This window comes from Panthera uncia (assembly GCF_023721935.1).
Source record: "Panthera uncia isolate 11264 chromosome E2 unlocalized genomic scaffold, Puncia_PCG_1.0 HiC_scaffold_20, whole genome shotgun sequence".
Classification (NCBI taxonomy): domain Eukaryota; kingdom Metazoa; phylum Chordata; class Mammalia; order Carnivora; family Felidae; genus Panthera; species Panthera uncia.
The window spans coordinates 12,593,168-12,613,759 of NW_026057589.1; the positions used below are offsets into that span (position 1 = coordinate 12,593,168).

The 20,592-nt window shown below is 37.4% G+C and overlaps 1 protein-coding gene across 1 annotated transcript in view; it reads left to right on the plus strand.

The window, feature by feature from the left end:
• The window catches only part of HYDIN (HYDIN axonemal central pair apparatus protein), a 312,192-nt gene that overhangs the window by 233,946 nt on the left and 57,654 nt on the right, over nucleotides 1–20,592 (plus strand). Inside the window, exons 18-19 of the mRNA XM_049622586.1 lie at nucleotides 1,843–2,007; nucleotides 4,077–4,229. Of these exons, the coding sequence (XP_049478543.1) occupies nucleotides 1,843–2,007; nucleotides 4,077–4,229 (318 nt within the window). The remainder of the gene's footprint in view (nucleotides 1–1,842; nucleotides 2,008–4,076; nucleotides 4,230–20,592) is intronic.

Below are 20,592 nucleotides of genomic sequence, written 5' to 3' on the forward strand. Positions count from 1 at the left end.
AAGCCTTAATAGGATGAAATAGCCACCCTTCCCTTCAAAGGGCTATTATATAGAAGAGGAAATTAGAACTATTGTATGGGCTTCTCTGAGACAAAACCAGAAACCAAGCGTTGGGTTGATGGGAGACAACATTTCTAACTTTTAGACGATCAACAATGCAACAGGCTAGCCTTGAGTATTGTATGATCATCTCAAGATCTTAGAGCACAGTTTACTTACATCTGGGGTAATGAGGAAGCTTTTTCTGCACAGGCGGGCTTGGAAACGGGTGAGGCACTTGCCATGAGCACAGAATTTGGTTGGTGGGGGGAGCCAAAAAACTCAGGGATCAAGATAAATCTTATTTTCATGTCACATTTTAAGAAATCAAAATTAATGCAAAATAGTTCATAAAAAAATCAAGATAATAGATAAAGGCAGAATCAGCTGATTTTCCCTTTTGCTTCAGGTTCCAGTAAGGCTGGGCAGAGCAGTGCTACATAGGCAAGATGCGTTAGATTAGGCCATGTTAGGCCAGCCCAGGTGTACGAAGACCATGGGGGTCCCTGGACAGGTGAAATCTGTATGTTCTGTCTTTCTCCAACAGCTAAGGTTTCCCAGAATTACCCAAACTTATTTGGTCATGAGATTTTTTTTTAAGATTTTTTTTAATGTTTATTTATTTATTTTTGAGAGAGAGAGAGCCACACACGTGAGCGGGGGAGGGACAGAGAGGAAGAATCCCAAGCAGGCTTCTGGCTGCTAACATAGAGACTGACATGGGGCTCGATCTCACAGACCATGAGATTGTGACTGGAGCTGAAATCAAGAGTCAGATGCTCAACCGACTGAGTCACCCAAGCACCCCCATCTAGCTAAAGTTTTATTTGTTGCTGTTGTTCCATAAAAGCGAGTAATATAGGGGCGCCTGGGTGGCTCAGTGGGTTAAGCGTCTGACTTCAGTTCACGTCACGATCTTACAATCCGTGAGTTTGAGCCCCACATCAGGCTCTGTGCTGACAGCTCAGAGCCTGGAGCCTGCTTCGGATTCTGTGCCTCCCTCTCTCTCTGCCCCTCCCCTGCTCATGCTCTGTCTCTCTCTGTCTCAAAAATAAAATAATAAAATAAAATAAAAACATTAAAGAAAAGCTAGTAATATGCTGCGGAGCAAGGTTCTAAAGGACATACATTGGTAAACACTGGGTAACATTCATTCATTCACCTACCTATTTTGCCATTTAAAAAACATGTAGTGAGCATATGTGTTGGGCCAGCAATCGCGCCAGCAGAGGCCCAGGTCATGCCCTAAGAAGTTGACAGCCCATGGAACAGATGGACACAGATAGTACATGCTACGGAGAAGGACTGTAGGATGCCCCCTAGGGACAGAGGAAACACCCTTACACTAGAGCACGAAGGATACCTGTGGGTATTCAGGATAATGTGCAGGTCCATTGAAGGGAGAGGGCATTCCAGAGTGTTGGAAGTAGGAAGCAGTATCATGTGTTCAGGAAAATCCAGTGGTCCCTGTTGACAAAGCGTAAAGGGACCAGGTGGTGGAGGACGTGGAAGGCCAGGTGAAGGAATTTGGCCATGGGAAGCTGTTCCCATGAACTAATTCACACTGTGGATAATTTCTGCATCTTGCTGGGTTGTGCCCTTTGGATTGGGGCCTTCTGCACACCCTGCTTCCCTTTAGCAGAATTGAGGTGCTGATCCCCATTTACTTGCCTGAATGATGACATCCTCCTAAAGAACCTGCATGGACTTGGGGCAACACCTGTTTCAAAATAATCTAATATGCTATTTATTTTGTGCCTTGCCAGGGGCTTGCTTATCCTTCCAGGTTGTCTCTCCCACCAGGTACATGAAGACATGCCGGCTGTGTTACTCTCCAGTCCTATCCCCTGTGGAGTCATCCCCCCCCACAGCACCATTCACATACCTCTGGCCCTGGAGACCCAGGTCACTGGGGAATATAGGTCCATAGTTTACATCTCAACCTTTGGGAGCCCGGACCCCCCTATGGTGAGAGCCAGTTTTCAGACTTGCATTTAAAATTGCTGTATATCTTGCATATTCCATATGTGCATATCCGCTGCTTTCTCGCAATTCTAGAATTGTACATTTTCACTCTGCAGTGGCAAAGTACTAGTGTTGTGTTACTTCGGGAACTTATCTTCAGATCCATTGAGAAGTAGTGCTGTTTTATAGCATTTGTTCTTTTTAATTCCTTATTCATTCTATTTTATTTATTTTTTAATTTTTAATTTTTCTACAATTTACTTTTTATGTGTTCAATTAAATAATTTTTTTTATTTAAAAAAGTTTTATTTTATTTAACATTTTTTTCATTAAAAAAATTTTAATTCCAATATAGTCAACATATAGTGTCATATGAGTTTCAGGTGTACAATACAGCGATGCAACAAATCTATATATTACTCCATGCTCATCATAAGTGCACTCTTAATCCCTTCACCTATTTCACCATTTCTCCCCTCACCCCCCACCTCTCCTCTGGTAACCGTCTGTTTTTTCTCCATAGTTAAGAGTCTGTTTTTTGGTTTGTCTCTTTTTTTCCCTTTGTTTTTTTTTATTTCTTAAATCCACATATGAATGAAATTGTATAGTATTTGTCTTTGACTGACTGACTTATTTTGTTTAGTATTATACTCTCTAGATCCATCCATGTTGTCACAAATGGCAAGATTGCATTCCTCTTTATGGCTATGTATGGTATTCCATTTATGGTGTTTATATATATATATATATATATATATATATATATATATATATATGGAAATTTCTTGTCTACAGCAATAGATCCATCCATGTTGTCACATATGGTAAGATTTCATTCTTTTTTATGGCTAAATAATACCTTGTGTGTGTGTATATATATATATACACACATGCACACACATGCATATATATGGTATTACATATACATATATATATATATATGTTTATGGAATTTTCTTGTCAATAGCAGTTGTTCTTAAACTCCTATCAGGAGTTCCTCACACACACAGACATGCCTGGCCCCTTTCCAGTCCTATTAAATCAGAATCTCTGAGGGGAGAGCAGATCTGTGTGTTTAACATCCTCCTCAGTTGTTCCTGGTACAAAGCTGACTATCACTCGCTTGCTGCATGTGGACTCTGAGAGTGGTTTCAGTCACTGCTCACTGGATCTTTCCTGTATATTGACTGGACTCATAGCTCAAATTAACCTACTGAAGCTTTGAGAACTGACCTCTCTCCAAGTGTGGGAAGAAGGAGACACGGAAAGCTGTCTGCTGCCTGGGCTGAATCAAAGGGTGAATCTTGAATCTTGAAGGAGGTTCCCCAACAGGCAATGAATCCTTAGACATTCTGAATGCTTAGAGAGGAGAATATATTCTGCTTTTATCTCTAACACGTAAGATGCCATAGATAAGCCACCTGACTTAGAAAGCAACATCACAGAGTCAGCCCAACCCAAAAGGTGCCACCGGTCCAGCCACCTTCCCTGCGCAGATGCTGCCCATGAAAAGGTTGCTTGCTGAGCAGGTAGCACTTCATGAAAGAAAAAAGTCCCCCTTCCTCAGACAGACACAATGCCTGGATGAAGGCACAGGGCTGGGGGGAATAGAGCAAGGTGGATTTCAGTCCCCAACCTCCACTGCTGTGTGCAATGGGCAGTCCTGTTGTGCCACTAGTAAGCAATAGAATGGGGGCTCCATCCAGCCACTTCTGACTCTGAAGTGTCAGTCCTTAAGCCCACTCTGAGTGTTCTCGAGGCTGGAGTGCTGGCTGGCATGTAGAGGACCATTATTCTCATTTCCCTGCAATGCACAACTTGGGCTGACCAGGGAAGCCAATCATCCTTCTTGGGGAGGAATTCCAGGCTGGATTCACGGGTCTGACCAGCATGGCCATCTCTGGGTCACTCTGACCACAGACTACAGGGATAAAGAACCACAGATCTCATAAGCACCCTTTTGTGCCCCTGCTCTTTATAAAAGAGATGTCCAGAATCTTCTGTTTCAAGTGATCTTTGAAGGCCAGCTGTTTTCAGCTGTCCTCATGTTCTTTCTCTTGTGTGGAACACAGGTATGTCACTTAAAGAGCATCGGAGAAGGCCCAGTTATCTATGTACATCCCACTCAAGTTGATTTTGGCAATATCTACGTCCTGAAAGACTCCTCGAGGATTCTCAACCTATCTAACCAGTCCTTCATCCCCGCGTTATTTCAGGCACGCATGGTGAGTAAGTAGATGGCTGGGCCACCATATGATGAAATTACAGCTTTGCCTCTATCTTATAGGCAGTGGTCCTATTTTTGCAAAATGACTTTGAAAGAAATGGATCAGCAGGAGTAGAGATGTATATGGTTCAAATGCATTAAATTATGTCATTTTCATCCCCAATTGCTCTTTATTATAATCCTTTTGTTGACTAAGAAACACAATATGTATATAGTTTGGTAATCAATATATCTACTCTAGTTTTGGGAAGATGCTTCAAAGATCTTCTCACTGAACTGTACCTAAGCCTAGCCTTTCACCTCCAGAAAACACCTTTTAAATGTCTCTGTAACTGAAAATGCCTTTTTATCTTGAATTTGAACACTTTTGGCCACAAATATGTTACTATGCTTATTCTCTCTTCCTTTTAAAAAGCAGTATTTTGACATAGCTTATAAGGATGTTTGAAATACAGCAAGATAATATTCGCCGAAAGTAGAAATTAAAGAAAACAGCAAAACAAAGATAAATACAAAAATAGATATATAATAGTCCTAGAAATGAGTCTGTCTTGTGTCTCTGCATTTTATAATGATATTTAGATCTGCTAGTCTCCTATAAGCTCATTTTTTAACAGAGATAATACCAATTTTTGCAGAATGTAGGGATTTCTAGTCAGCAATTGAAAATATGTTTGGTTTTAGAAGATTTTTTGATTTAAATATAAATTTTTAAATAGCACATCCCTTCTCCTACCCCCAAATTATTGACATTTGAATGAACACTAACACTTGGTTTCAGCATGTGTCAGAGATAGTTCTGAAAAATCAATGATTAATTTTCTCAAAGTCACTATTAGAAGGAACAGGATCACAGTTTTCTGCTGACATGTGGCAGCTCCTCAGAGTCATTGGTCCCAATTAGCATTCATTTATCATGATCATTATTCCTTTTTATTATCATTTGTCATTACTCCTCATAAAGGCAGCCATTTCCTGTGCAGTCGCTGCTCTTTTTAGCCTGAGGTTCGGACACAACTCCACGCTTGTCCCAGTGCCTTATGGATCTTGTGTGGAGAATAATGTTTAATGATACTTTAAAAACCTACAGAAAAGACCTCTTTGCTAGTCTTTATCCAGTGAGTTAGTTGATGTGCTTGCTGGAAAACATGGGGTTTTGCCCAGAAAGTGCTGCTCTCCGTGTAGTTGTGTACATGCAGGGTTCACAGCGGAGAGACAGAGAGGCAGCCGAGTTGTCAAGGACAATGAGAGGTGGCTCAGGAGGGTGCTGGCAGATTACAGAAGCTGAAAAAGGACAGAGACGACAAGAATGCTTAGGTACCAGTGGAGCAACCACCGACCTGCTCATTTTCAGATAACTCCAGATTTCACTTTTTATGTTACCCTTAGATACATTTTAAGAACCAAAAAAGCACATCAAGGTTCTGTTGTTTTTTACTAATATACTTTACATATTGAATGACCCAGCTGGTTGTTAAAATGAGACTCTTTCTTTTCCACGAAGGCTTCATGATTCCATCTTTTGATTCTTTAATATCATCTTAAAACCGCAAGCTCCAGTTCCAAGGAGCCAAACGTGTGATATTAGTGGTCTGCTGTAGAATGTGTTTTTCCTGCAATCCTTTTCTGGAAAACTGGTGTTTATTGAGTTGGTTGTCCATGCAGCATAGAGGTACTTCAACTGTAATTCTCATGGGTGAAGACTAAACTCCTTTCATATTTCAGCTGGAGTTTTGAGGGATATCCTAGTCAATAAACACTATATGTGTTAATATTATAGGAATTGAATGACACTAACTTGAAAGTTAACTACAGTGGGAAGAAATTTCAACTTGATATACAGTACTGAAACTGCAAATTCATTCTCACAGAAATTCCCAGGCATTAGGAAAAGTTTCAATTAATAGTTGTTTTTTCTCCATCTAAGCCTAGAGCTCAGTACCCAGGTTAGCGGTGGTCACATATTTGTTGCATTTAATTTCTCACTCAGAAAGAAGCAGGGCAACGGCACATTCTTCATTTCTTCTGTTATTACTATGAATTCAGGTCCGAAAGTTCTCTTTTCCCGCTGGATGCCCTGACAGGAGGGGTCATCATCTCTCCTCTTTTGGCTGTCAGTGAATGGTGAATGTCAGCTCTCACCACATGCTGCACCCACTTAACCTCAGCCTTGAGCCTTTGTCACACTCAGCCTTGTGCGTGGCATGCACATCTCGGCAACCCCTGTGATTAGCTTCTCCCTGGGCAAGAAGCATGCTTGTTATCAGCTGGAGGGTCAGGGGATGGGAAGCTGGAAGCCCACCTTCACCGTTCTGTTGGGAAGATAAACGACACTTAGATTGATCTTGAATTTCTCAGAAATAAATGCTGGGGGCACCTCAGTCGGTCAAGCATCTGGCTCTTGGCTTCTTGACTTCGGCTCAGTTCGTGATCTCACACTTTGTGAGATCAAGCCCTGCTTCGGGCTCTGCGCTAACAGAATGGAGCCTGCTTGAGATTCTTTCTCCCTCTCTCTCTGCCCCTTCCCCACTCTCTTGCCCTCTCTCTTGTTCTCTCTCTCTCAAAATACATAAATAAATAAATAAACATTTAACAAAAAAAGAGAAAGAAATGCTGTACCAAAAAAATGATTAAAAAGCCTGACATTTCTTAGTATAATATGGAGTGAAGACAGTGAAGATTTTATTTTTTCTGTTTCAGTAAAGTATAAAAAAACAAAACAAAAAAGTTGATCAGTAAAAGCAGACTGTTCTGTGACCTGGAGCAGTAAGTCTCCTTTGCTTTGGAATGCCGGAAATACCAGACTCCCCTAAAGGTTCCCCGTGGCTGATTTATTTGGATTTAAGCTGAAGGTCTCAAAACAACAGAGTAAGTCACCTCCAGTTTGGAGGGTTAAAAAACATCAGAATGTGAGAGCAGAGCAGAGGAAGGCTGTTTGGGCAAGAGTGTATGGGCTCGGCTCATACACACAGCGCTCCTTGGGTGACAGCACAAAAGAGGGCAAGAATATGATGGGACCTCAGCCCTGGGCTAGAAGATAGAGAGTCCTTCTTTGCATGGGTGCCCCTTGCTAGACAGAGAAAGCGCATTGCTCAGCACTTATCTGGAAACATTTGGAACCCGTTCAACCTAGGGGAACTGTTAACTTGAGAACTTGCGTACAGATGTTAGTGACACCTTGGGATTCAGCTGGTGCTAAAGCATTTCGCGGGGGCCCTCTGCCTCTGTGATCTGTGGGAGAGACCATTTTAGTTAGACCTTTAGAGTTTCTAGGATCCAGGAAACAAGAATTCTGATGCCTGAGTCAAGCATGGTTCCTTTTAAACATTTATTTTGTTGGTCACTTGCCAGAGCCATTCACGGTGATACAGCATCCCGGGAATCTTTGGGCTTTCACATCTCCTTCAGACCCTAAGCCATTGGGGTATTCCCTTGTTTAAGTAGGGACGCCCTTTCTCTATTTCCTTGTTTGTATGCTCCTTGTTTGTCTCCTGCAAATGACAAGGGTCTCCGCTTTGAATTCCTAGCACCGAGCAGCAGGCTTGGGCATATGATGATGATGGTATGATGGAATTGATGGTATGATGGAATTAATTGTAACTAATGTTTATTTTGTTCTATTTGCCACTTTATGTTCAGTATTTCACTTATCATAACTCTCTGAGAGAAATATGTTATAGTGCCCATTTTAAGGAGGTAGAAACGGAGGCACAGACAGGTTAAATAAATTGGCATAAAAACCATCTAAGTGGCAAAATATTCAGTTCACATATGTAAATGTGTGTAGAAGTTCTTCACTACCATAGCTCTTAGAAGAGTTTAAAAACAAAATTATGACCTATTTTAGCAAAATAAATAGACAAACTCAGAAGGAGATTGGCAGGCATTTCATATCCAGTGAGACTGTTGGTGCTGGACCCTGTCCATTTTAGGACATAGTGGAATTGTAGCCATTCTGGAGAGCTTGTTTGTTTATTTGTTTGTTTGTTTGCTTGTTTGTTTGTTTTGAGAGAGAGTGAGCGAGCATGCACAAGCTGGGGAGAAGGGCAGAGGGAGAGAGAGAGAGAGAGAGAGAGAGAGAGCGAGCGAGCGCATCTCAAGCAGGCTCTACACTCAGCACAGAGCCCGACACAGGGTTCAATCCCACGACCCTGGGATCATGACTTGAAATGAAATCACGAGTCAGCTGCTCAACCAACTGAGCCACCCAGGTATCCCTGGGGATCTTATTTTTAACTTGTGACAACTGGTTTGTTAAAATCTATAGATATACCTTATATACTACACCATCCTGAAATACCTGAAGGTCATAATGGATCTAGAATTTCGTCCTCCTTTGGGGAACTTAATGTAGTAGGGAATTAGTGCTAGAGAGATTTCTAATGGACAGACTAATTGTCCAAGGCCTTTTGATAGATGATTATTAAGATATCACACCCCAGGGGCGCCTGGGTGACTCAGTCGGTTGAGCATCCAACTCTTGTGTTCAGCTCAAGTCATGATCTCGTGGTTCATGAGATTGAGCCCCACATTGGGTTCCGTGCTTTCAGTGCAGAGCCTACTTGGGATCTCTCTCTCCCTCTCCCTCTGGCTCTCTCTCAAAATAAATAAATAAACTTAAAAAAAAGATACCATATCCATAATGTGTGTGTGAAGAGAAGAGAGAATGAGCTTTTTCTCAGCTTTTAAATAGCTTTTTGTTGTATTCCATTTATCTACCCCCGATTCAATATCCCTGGTGTCTTAAATGGTGGAGCTTAATGATAACAGTAATAGCTAACATTATTATGTACCAAGTACTGTTCTAAGTTTTTCATGTGTATTATTTTATATAATCTCAAGGACTTGACTGCATGGGTATGAGGCACAGGGATGATGAATAAGTTGTCCAAATTTGCATGACTATAAAATGAACACTAGAGCTATACTGCTATAATTAGTCTGGATATCTATTAGGGTTCCTTTTATGTCCTTTAGTAAAGGCTTATTCATCCTTTGTCATCTCTTCTGAGTTTCTTCCTGTGAATGGTACCTTCTAATTAGATGTTAACCATGTATAGGAACTCTGTTGAATTATGTGTATCCGTCTATATCAGTCTTCAATCTTGCTACACATCTGTTAATTAGTTCTAATTGTTGGTAAACCCTCATGTGCAGACTTCCTGTCCAGTCCTTACACCTTGCTTCTTATTCTTTTTTTTTTTTTTTAATTTTTTTTTTCAACGTTTTTTATTTATTTTTGGGACAGAGAGAGACAGAGCATGAACGGGGGAGGGGCAGAGAGAGAGGGAGACACAGAATCGGAAACAGGCTCCAGGCTCCGAGCCATCAGCCCAGAGCCTGACGCGGGGCTCGAACTCACAGACCGCGAGATCGTGACCTGGCTGAAGTCGGACGCTTAACCGACTGCGCCACCCAGGCGCCCCTTATTCTTTACTTATCACATTAGATAGGATCCTCAACGTAATATTGAAAAGTAAAGTAAGTTAGAGTGAGCATCTCTATCTTATCCCTGACTTTAATGAATAAGCTTCAAATGTTTCACTTTAAGCTAATATCTTCCACGGATTTTTGATAAATACCTATGTCACATTCAGGAAGTTCCCATCTATCCCTCTTCTCATATCATGAACATGTACTAAAACTTAATGTGTTTCCTGTGTCCATTCAAATGATATGATTTTCTTCTTCTGTTAGTACAGTGAATTAAGTTAATAGACTTTCTGGTTGTAAATCACCTTTACATTCTTGGGATGACTCTAATCAGTTATAATGTCATTTGAGTACACTACTGATAAGATTGCTATCATATTATTTAGATTTTTGCATCTTTTTGTTAACAATTTTTTTTTACATTGCGTTTTTCTGGTTTTGGTATCAAGAATATTGTATTCTTACACTATGAGTTAGCTTTTCCTCTTTTGAATCTTTGAAAAGATCTTTACATAATCTATATAAAGAAGTAGTAAAGAAATTTTAACTAGCATGCAAGAAATAGTAAAGAAATTTCAACTAATGATTTATTTTCTATAATGGTTATTTAGATTTTATTTTTTCTAGAAATTTTTCATTTTATCTAAATTTGCAAATGTATTGGCATAAAATTATTCCAATGTTTTTATGATTTAAAAATGTCCATGTACTAATTTCTGCTCTTAGTTTTACCATTTTTTTCTACATTCCTTACAATTATTTTGTTCTTCTTCAAGTACCTTAAACTGGAATGTTTAACAATATTTTAAATCTTAGTTTAATCATGTATTTAAAGTTTATAAATATTTATGTAACACTTTAGCTCCATAGCAATCATCTTTATTTGCAACACTTTTTTATAAATATTTGGTAAACTTTACTGTGATTTTATTTTTAATATGTGAGTTATATATGGTTGTATATTTTTAATTTTTTACATTTCCATTTTGTATGGAAATTTAATAGATAACTTTAAACTGTAATGAAATTGAAACACATGGTTTGTGTGACACATAGTCTTTGAATTTGTGCTTTGGGATACAGTGCTATGGTTGGTTTTGATAAATATTTCATATGATCTTAAAAAAGAGTATAGCCTCTCTAGTGATTGAGTGTGACAGACTAATCATCTATCTGTGTGTTTGTATTAGATCAAGCTTATTGAGTGTATTGTTTAAATCTTTTACAGCCTTACTAATTATCTGTATGATATAACAGTTTCCTATAGATTTTATCAAAGTCTTCCACTTTTCCGTTTCTCCTTGTACTTACATCAATTTTTTCTCCATGTATTTCAAGGCTATGTTAGTAGGTGCATATAAATTCATGACTTTTATTTCTCCTTGGCATATTATTCCTTTTTTTATAATATATTGTCCATCTTAATTCCTGTATATACTTTCTGACTTAAATTATGTTTTACCTGATAGTTAGCATTTGCCTGGTATATCTTTCTATTCCTTTATTTTCATATTTGTGTGTGTGTGTGTGTGTGTAATTTGTTTCGTATGTTAACAAAATCTCTTTTAAATAGCATGTGACTACATTTTAAAAAATCTGATGATAGACTCAGTCTTTTAATTGACAAGTATCTTGGTTTCATATTATTGCTGTAATATATTTATTATAGTTCTGGAAGACATTAGTCTAAATGTTTTGATAAAAGACTGTGTACTTTTTTAAGATTCTGGAGGAGAATCTGATTCCTTGCCTTTTATAGCTTCTGGAGACCACCTGCATTCCTTGGCTTGTGGCCTCTTCCTCCATCTTCAAAGCCACCAGCATACCATCTTTTCTACTCCCTGACATCTGCTTCCATCCCTATATCTCTCTCTGACTCTGACCCTCTTGCCTCTTTCATATAAGAATATTTCATATGAGGATATTTCAAAATCGTTAATCACATCTAAAAGTCCCTTTTGTCATGTGAGGCAACATATTCATAGATATCAGAGGTTAGGACATGGACATCTTTGAAGGCCCATTATTCAACTTACCATACCAAGATTTTTAAAAATTTATTGTGATTGTTGATGTATATGAACTTACTTCTACCCTATCATTTCCTATATACTATGCTGTTTTTTCCTTCTTTATTTCTTTTTTTGCTTTGTATTGGATTGATGAATTTTCTCCAAGCCCTCCTCCAACCTCTACTACCTCTCATACATTTTTCCTATATTCGTTTGAAAGCTATAGAACTTATTTATTTTACTTAAGTAGCTCTCCTCACATTGTTAAGAAATAAATCATATCTTTTTCTAACACTAATGAAAGAATTTAGTAACTTTGTCCTCCTCAAGAATAAGACGAGGACCCCATCACACATTTATTATCTCTTGATCTTTCCCCACTTCCGTAATATTTTTATTATTGTGTAGAATTTTGGATCTTCTCATCTTTACCACAAAGTTGTTGGTTTTAGTCAGTTGGTAGTTTTCTACTCACTAGTTACCGAAATAGTTTGGTGATTTTTCTTTATTCTTTTTTTCCCCTTGTATCTCTCTGCTTCCTACTTGGTTTATATTTCTTCTTGCTAAATTATATCCTTCTAGGTTCTGTGCTAGAGGTCTCATTGTTTATGTATGTTTGACTATATCTTGATTTCACCTTTACTCTTGCATGATAGTTTAGCTGAGTATGAAATTCTATTTTACAAGTTTTTATTTCTTTGAAGATTGATCTCTGGCACCAATAAAATTCCATTGCTAGCCTGATTATTGTTAGCTGCTGATAAAATTTCATTGTTAGTATAATTATTACTCCTTTTTAGGTAATTTGTTTTTCTCACAAGGTGCTTTTAAGACTGTGTTCTTATCCTTCATTTTCTTAGATTTCTCTTTAATGCATCAAAAGATTTGACCCTTCTAAATACTGGAAAGTTTTTGTCATTATCTCCTCAAATATTTCTTGTTTTCCAATCCTTCTATTTCTCCTACTTTGAGAAGCACACACACACACACACACACACACACGCGTTCCACCACAATTCTACATGTCTATTTTTATTTTTCATCCATATCTTTCATCTCTTTATCTCTGTGCTGCCTCCTATGCTCCAGTTTACAAATTCTGTCTTTGATTTTGGCAAATGTAAAGTTTATCTCATTTAATTTTTTAGTTTAATTTGACTATATTTTTCAATTCCAAGATTTATAATTGATTATTCATAACCACTATTCTTGATTAATATCTGTTTTTGTTTCATAATACTTGTTTTATATATATTATCCTACTCTGCATATCTTTGAGGATCTCAGAAACATTTTCTAATCAATTTCAATTAGTTCTATTGATTGCTCAAGAATGAATTCAATAGCTGATTGTTTCCAAATGTGCTTCTTAGCATTTAGAATTTTAATGATAGATTAATCTGATGTGAAGTATATTTTTTCTAATTGTCAGTAGTCTTACCTCCCTGTCTAACATTTTATATTTGCCTTCACCTGGACAAATATCACTAGTCCAGAATCAGGTTTTGAGCCTTTTTTTTCCTGTGGGGATATTGGAAAAATCACAGATTCAGTCATTACACTTGACAGTGGCTTACATAGGGCCTGTCTGTATGACAGCTTTTACTTCACCACCACCACTGGCACACGTCTGTGTGTAGACTATTACCTTGGGAAGATCACAGTTTTGTTTGGCATCCTTTCAAATGCAGGAAAGCTCTTTTGGCTGGGAACCCTGGAACCCTTACTTCCTGAAGGATCTTTTTGGTTTTCAGTTTTACTCCTCAAGCTTTTACTGATTTTAGGACCTACAGCCCAGGATGTCTGTGGCTTCAGGACCTTCTTATTGCTTCTGTTACACACAATGTTAATTTTGTTTTTGAGTATAACTATGCCTGGTTCTTCCTTGTTTCAAAATATTATTTCTTTTTTTTCTGTGTGTTAGAGTGAAAGGCATGCTTTAAAGCTTGAACTCACTGATTTATAGTCCATCCTCTTAACTAATTTTTATAGTGCTTTATAAACTATCAGTGAGTACTTACAAAAGAGTGGTGAAATGTGTCTTCACTTGACATAAGAGAGCAGAATTCTTATATCTTTGCCCTAGCTATGAAAAATCTATAAAATAAACTCACAAGAATAGGTAAATAAGAGAGTAACATTCTGGTTTATCATGGTGGGCATCTTTTCTTTAACACATAAATGTCACAGCCATTCCAAAATGGATTCTGCTTTTCCTGAACCATTGCAAGAGACTCATTCAGTGATGAGAGGATACCAGTGACGATAATATCAAGAGGCTTACAGAAGCAAAGGTTTGTGCTTGACAGAGAGCTGTGAGCCTCTTACCCCAACTCTTACTTGAGACTTCTTTTATTTTGGCAGAGCTAAATGCAAAACCCAGAAGATGGATTCCAGTAGGTCATATTGATTATAAACCACACTGAGAAAAAGAAAGCTGTAGATGAATGTTAGGTAACATGATGGGTCAGCACCTTCCCTGAATTTAGAAATACAGCTCTACTGATTGAATATAATTAGTTTAAGTGTAAGCTAAACCAGAATGGAAGGAGGAGTTTTTGTTCCCTTGTCATTAAAGGGCTATCTAGAAAATAAAAGAAAAATATATTAGTTTCTTGCATGCTTTGCAAGACTTTCCATCTTCATTTTGCCTGTCCCAGCTATTAATTAGCTTTAGCAAATTGTTTTTTCTAATTAATTATTTTTCAGTCATACAGTTAATACTTGTCACCACAGAGGGAGATTAAGGTAAACTTCCTTTATATGGATCAGATGTGGTTTTTTTCCAAATTCCACCTTCTCTCCTCCATAAAAATTTATAACTACTTCCCCATTACCAGCATCATCATCTAGCCAATTGTTATGCACTAAATGTTTGTGTCCCTCCAAAATTCATATATTGAAATCATCCCCCCCAATACGATGATATAAGGAGATGAGGGGTTTGGGAGGTAATTAGGTCATGAAGGTAGAGTCCTCATAAATGTGATTGGCATCCTTATAAAAGAGACCCCAGAGAGCTCTCACCTTTTCTATCATGTGAGGATACAATGAGAAAAATGGCCATCTGCAACCTGGAGGAGGGCTCTCACCAAAACCTGACCATATTGACACTCTGATCTCAGACTTCCACCCTCTAGAACTATGAGAAATAAATTTCTGTTGTTTATAAACCACCCAGTCTTTGGTATTCTTTAGAAAAACCTTAACTAACTAAGATACCAACCAATGCCACTATTAAGGGATGGCTATCATTGTCGTTATCAACTGAAGAATCTATTCTGATTGTGCACTGACAGTAGACAGTCATATTCAATAATAGGCTAGTATAAAATGAAATAAACACTTTTATACAATTAACAAAGATAAGAAGATATGCATTAAGTAGTATGGTGTAAAGGTTTATTAATAGTATGAAATCCCCAACACACGTATGTTGAAATTATAAGATGTTTATCAGAGAGAAAATCATAACTTTTTACTACTCTCATTTCATCTTCCTTGTCGCAAGCACAAGGACAGAGACTGGAGGGGCATATATGACATGGTGGAGCTCTCCATAGGATGGCACTTGGGGTATGTCTTTTTTAATGTCATTTGTGATGAAATTGTTTATGCAGCATTAAGTCTCATACTTTAGAAGAGAAAATTCCCCTCTGGGATGTTAGAACATTTAATCGGGATGTATTTGAGATGTAAGGGAAGTATTATCTGAGAGCAGGCATGGTCATGTGTCACACACAGTTGTCTTACATGTGGTATTCACTCAACAAAGAGTTGCTTAGTATATGAGTGTTGAAGTAGTATTCTGTACTATCAAGAGTAAGGATGTTGGGAATCAGACAGATCTGGAATGAAGTCCTAACTCTACACACATGAACTCTGGGAAAATTATTTAACCTTTCTAAGACTTTGGTTCCTTGCCTTTAAATGGAACTAAAAATGGCATCTAGAAGATTAAACATGTTAATATATATAGAGAGTGCTTGGCGAAAAATAAGCATTTGGCATTCAATAAATGCTAGCTTTGACTATTAATGTTGAGAGACAAAAACATCTAGGTGAAATTACTTGTGGTAAGACTTAAATCTTTATGACACTATATCTTAAGATATTTTATATATTTTTCCTTAGATAAAAAAGAAAAAAAACAAATAAGGTACACTCAGAGAGGACCTAAGGATTCAAACTAACTGATCCATATAGTGCAGAGCTCTATGAAATGGTAGCTCTGATGCCGCCTTTTTCCTCACTCTTCACTTGGTTCTCTAAATTTTTGACATGAAGCCACCTTGTAAAGTAGAAAATATTTGTATTAATGAATAAATATATGTTCTTCCACATCAAAGACAAGGTTTATTAGAAAATAAGTTTCTATTTAGAAATGTCAACTTCAATACTTTTCTGATTCTCTATATCCTTGGAGCTTATTTATTCATTTAATTGTATAGATGCTCCCTGGAACCTGTGTAAATCATGTCTACATGCTCAGGAGCTGTCTTCTTTCCTTTTACTTAACTATCTTCATGCCTTGTGTTTGATCTGACACCTTTCACTGAGTTTTGAGAAGGCAATGACTTTCAGAAAGAACATTAAAGTCCTTGTTCAAAGATATATCCTAGTAGCCTGAAAAGATTCTTGGTACATATTACTTAAAAGCAATGTAAATTACGTATACCTGCTTTCCTCATGCAACCAAACTTAGCTGGCCTTAAAATTCTTATAGACTTTTTCCCCCCCAAACAGGGAAATCAAGAGGTAGGGCTATTATTTGACCCCTAGTAAGTCTCAGCAGATCAGTGACCAAGCGCTTCCTATTCAATCTATTATGCCAAACTACTTCCCTCTAAGAATGAGGAGAAAATCTTAGCAAAACATAAAAAATTGTGAGTTTAAGGGAATTAGAGAGCAGCAAAACCAGTGACAAACAAAAAGAAACAGGAAACAAAGAGATCTATGCTCAGCATTTGGTACTATTTTTTCCTGTGTAGTTCCAGCAGAGGTTGAAAAACTGAAAAGAAGGGCACCTGGATGGCTCAGTTAGTAGAGTGTACAACTCTTGATCTTGGGGTTGTGAGTTTGAGGCCCATGTTGGGTGTAGAGATTACTTAAAAACGAAATCTTAAAAAAAAAAAAAAGAAAACTGAAAAGAACATTCATAAAAGTCACTGGCCTATGAAAATAAAAATTGAAATCAGGACTGGCTAAAGAGATAAAAATTGGAGCACATACTTGGTAAAACTCTCAGCCTTTCGGGTAGGACTCTGAAAAGCTACACCCTGGGAACAAAGGTAAAGTAGTACAGATCCTCATTTTAAAACATTTTAATCTCTAACTGGATAAAGGACATCTAGAAATGCTAGTTCTCCCCACATCTTTCCTAGAGGCAAATATATATTACTCTCATCAAAGAAAGAAAACATTATTTTAAGATTCAAAGTATTTTGTGTATCTATGGTTTTTGTGTACAGTATCCAACAGTTAATTTTAAAATAACCAGGCATACAAGGAGATAAGACTACTGAACAGAAAACTACAATATACTTAATGCGCTCCAGGAACTAAAAGGCAAAATTTAAAACTTTGGTAGAGATATGCAAAGTATAAAAGAGAATGAATAGAAATGAAGACCTAAAAAATACAATTGAAATTAGGGACTCTATAAATGGGTTTAATGGCCTATTAGATATAGATGAAGAGAGAATTGTGGAAGTGGAAGATAGGTCAGAAGAAACTACCCAAAATTCAATGCAGAGAGATAAAAGGATGAAAAATGTAGAAGAGTTGGTCAAACAAACAAATACACACAAGGAGTATAGTTATTGGAGTACCAGAAGGAGAGAAGAGAATGGAGCAGAAGATATAATGGCCAGGACATAAAACCAGATTTAAAAAGCATTATAAACAGAAAGCAAGATAAATATAAAGAAAACCACATCTAAACACAATATAGTAAGATTACTTAAGACCAAAGAGTAGATATTAAAGGTAGCCAGAAACAAAAAGACAGTTTATCTTAAAAGGAATATTAGTAAACTGGCTGCTGACTTCTCAGGCATTGCTGAGAGCAGGATGCCAGTGTGAAAATAAGAGGACTACAAGAAAGTCTTAATACTGAAAGGTAGTGCTCCAATCCCCTTCTCCCTCAATCCCCAGAACATGGGCAGAAGATTGGAATATTCTCAGGGCAATTTCACCAGCCACAAGGAAAGGCAGAAATAAACTGATAGTTGGGCTCTAAAATATCTGGGTTCCTTAGCTGACTGCTTCCCAAGCACATAACAGTTTTAGTGCTTCACTCTTAAATGTAAGTACTTAACTTTAAGCTGCACCAAGAAAGCCTGTAATGCAGAAGCAAGAAACTAGAAAACATAAAATTGAGAACTTGGAGGAAACAAAGGCATTACAGTGAGAAGAATCTCAGGAAAATAAAAGATGACTATGACTTTGTGCCCATGAACAAAAACAGGATGTTAGTTTAAAAAAAAAAAGAGCAACAAAAGTGTGCTCATAAAAGTTAAAAATACAATCACATAAATTAAAATTTTGATGAAAGAATCGAAAATAAAATTGAGAAGCTATCAGAGAGTAGAACATGAGAAAAAGCTAGAAATGAGGGGAGAAAGATTAGAAAATTAGATAATGTGTTCAGCAGTTCAAAGATGCAAATAAGCAGTTCTAGAAAGAACAAATGAAAAAATGGAGGGCAGGATATTATACAGGAAATAATTCAAAGAATATATCCAGAACTAACAGAGAGGGATTTATGGAAAGGTGTCACCAAATACGCTGCATAATTGATGAAAATAGGCCCATGTGAAGACACATCATTAAATTCCAGATGGAAAGAATTAGTGGTCAAAAAACAAATCAGGAATCAGAGTGGCATCAAACTTCTAGAAAGCAACACTGGGAGAGGAAAAAAAAAGACTTTGAAGGAAAATAAATCTTATTCTTAAATTCATCATCCAGCCCAAAGACTAATCAAGCACAGGGATAAAATGATGACATTTTAGAGATGCAAGATCTCAAAAAATTTACCCCCCATGAATCCTTTCTTGGGAAGGTACTGAAGAATGTTCCCCACCAAAGTGAGGGAAACGAGATCCAGGATACAAGGGCTCAGACACAGGAGAGAAGCTCAAGGAATGCACAGGATGCTGCATGGCCTTCTTAGGAAGCCAGCTGTACTGCAGGCCCAGAAAGCAGCCAGTCCAGAAGGAAATTGCAGAACAGATGGGTCAGGAGAGATTTGTCTCTAAGAAAATGGAACTGATAGAAAATCTGATGTTTCTGAACCTATTGATAGGATATTTACTCCTTTGATTGAGAGTTTGGGGGCGAGTCCATGATAGATACCTTTAAAAAACAAGCAAATTCAAGGCAATAATTCCTTAGAAAATAAAAGTTGTACAAGAAAGAAATTGCAATCATAGTATGCTTTCATGGCTCAGCCGTGAATAGTATTTGCATTCCCATACTGGTATAGATTCTCACCAGAAAATAGGTTTTAACTATATTGGGAGGATGGGGAGAAGAAAGTAAAGGAGAGAAAGAAAGGGACGGGAAAGAGGGAGAGAAGAGAGCTGTCATTGTCTCCTATAGAGAGGAGTAAATTGATAATGCTCAAACTGAAAAATTAAGAAGTAGCAGTAGATGAGAGGGAGGCAAACATCAAAAGAAAAAAGCAAATAGAATTGACAGTGGTTGCTTCCACTTAATGGACAACCGTGGAACTAATGGGGAAGGGTGGGAGAGTGGGTTCAAGGGACTACTGCTTTTCATATGTTTTTTTTTAGAACCATTTGACTTTGCAAATTATTTGTAGGTATACATTTCATAAAAATAGCACTTACAAATTTAAGTCATACTGCAGGACAGTATTATAGTATGTTACCATTTGTGTAAGAAAAAGTAGTACATGTGCAAATGTGCTTTTTTTTAAGTCATGAAGTATGTCTGGAAAGATATGCAGAAAACCAGTAACATTGGCTGCTTCTTGGGATGGCAGCTAGTGGCCATGAACAGACAGGAAAGAAAGAGACTCTTTTCCCTTATACTCATCTGAATTTTATACTGTGTACATGTATTATTTATTTACAAAGAAAAACTTCTTAGAAAGAAAGGAACTGGGAATGAAATGGAAGCAAGAGAGAAAACAAAGTTAAAATTAAATGGACTCTAAAGAGAGTGATCATATCCTTTTAGGATGAGTTCTTTATTCAGTAAGTATTAGTGTGTGTCTTCTTGTTATTCAATTGACTTTATCCTTATAGAACAAATGGAGGAAGAAAAAAATCACTCATAGTGCCACCATGCATATAACCACTGTTAAACTTTTGATGTATATCTTCTGAAACGTTACTGTGTATGTGCGTTTGTGCATTCTTACCCCCTCCCATGTGATAATACTATTTAACTACCAGCTATTTTTATTCAACAATGTAGTATAGTCGCTTTTGATGTGAATTATTAAGAAATATCCATGTTCAGATCATTTTCAGTGACTGATTTTATTGCATCACTTGGCTCTACCACAGTTGATTTAATTAATCCCCTATTGGTAGTTTTCAGTTTTTCACCACTGTAAACAATGCTCATGTCCTAATTGCTGATCACATTCCTGTTTCCTTAGAGTAGACTTCTAATAATGCATTTCCTGGGTCATATGGCATGAACACAACTAAAAATCTTGATATAACATGAAATTATCTCCCAGAAAATGTATACCAGTTTATGGCCCATCCCCAACAGAGTTGAAGAATGTCACCCTCTCCCAGACCCTTGCCAGAAGTTTATTTGTTCTTGCCAAATCTGACAGATGAAAAAAATGTTGTATTGTTAGTGTTTCTTTGGCTTACAGGTAAGGCTGAACATTTTTCACGTATTTATTGACCAAAAAATATTTTTTGAACA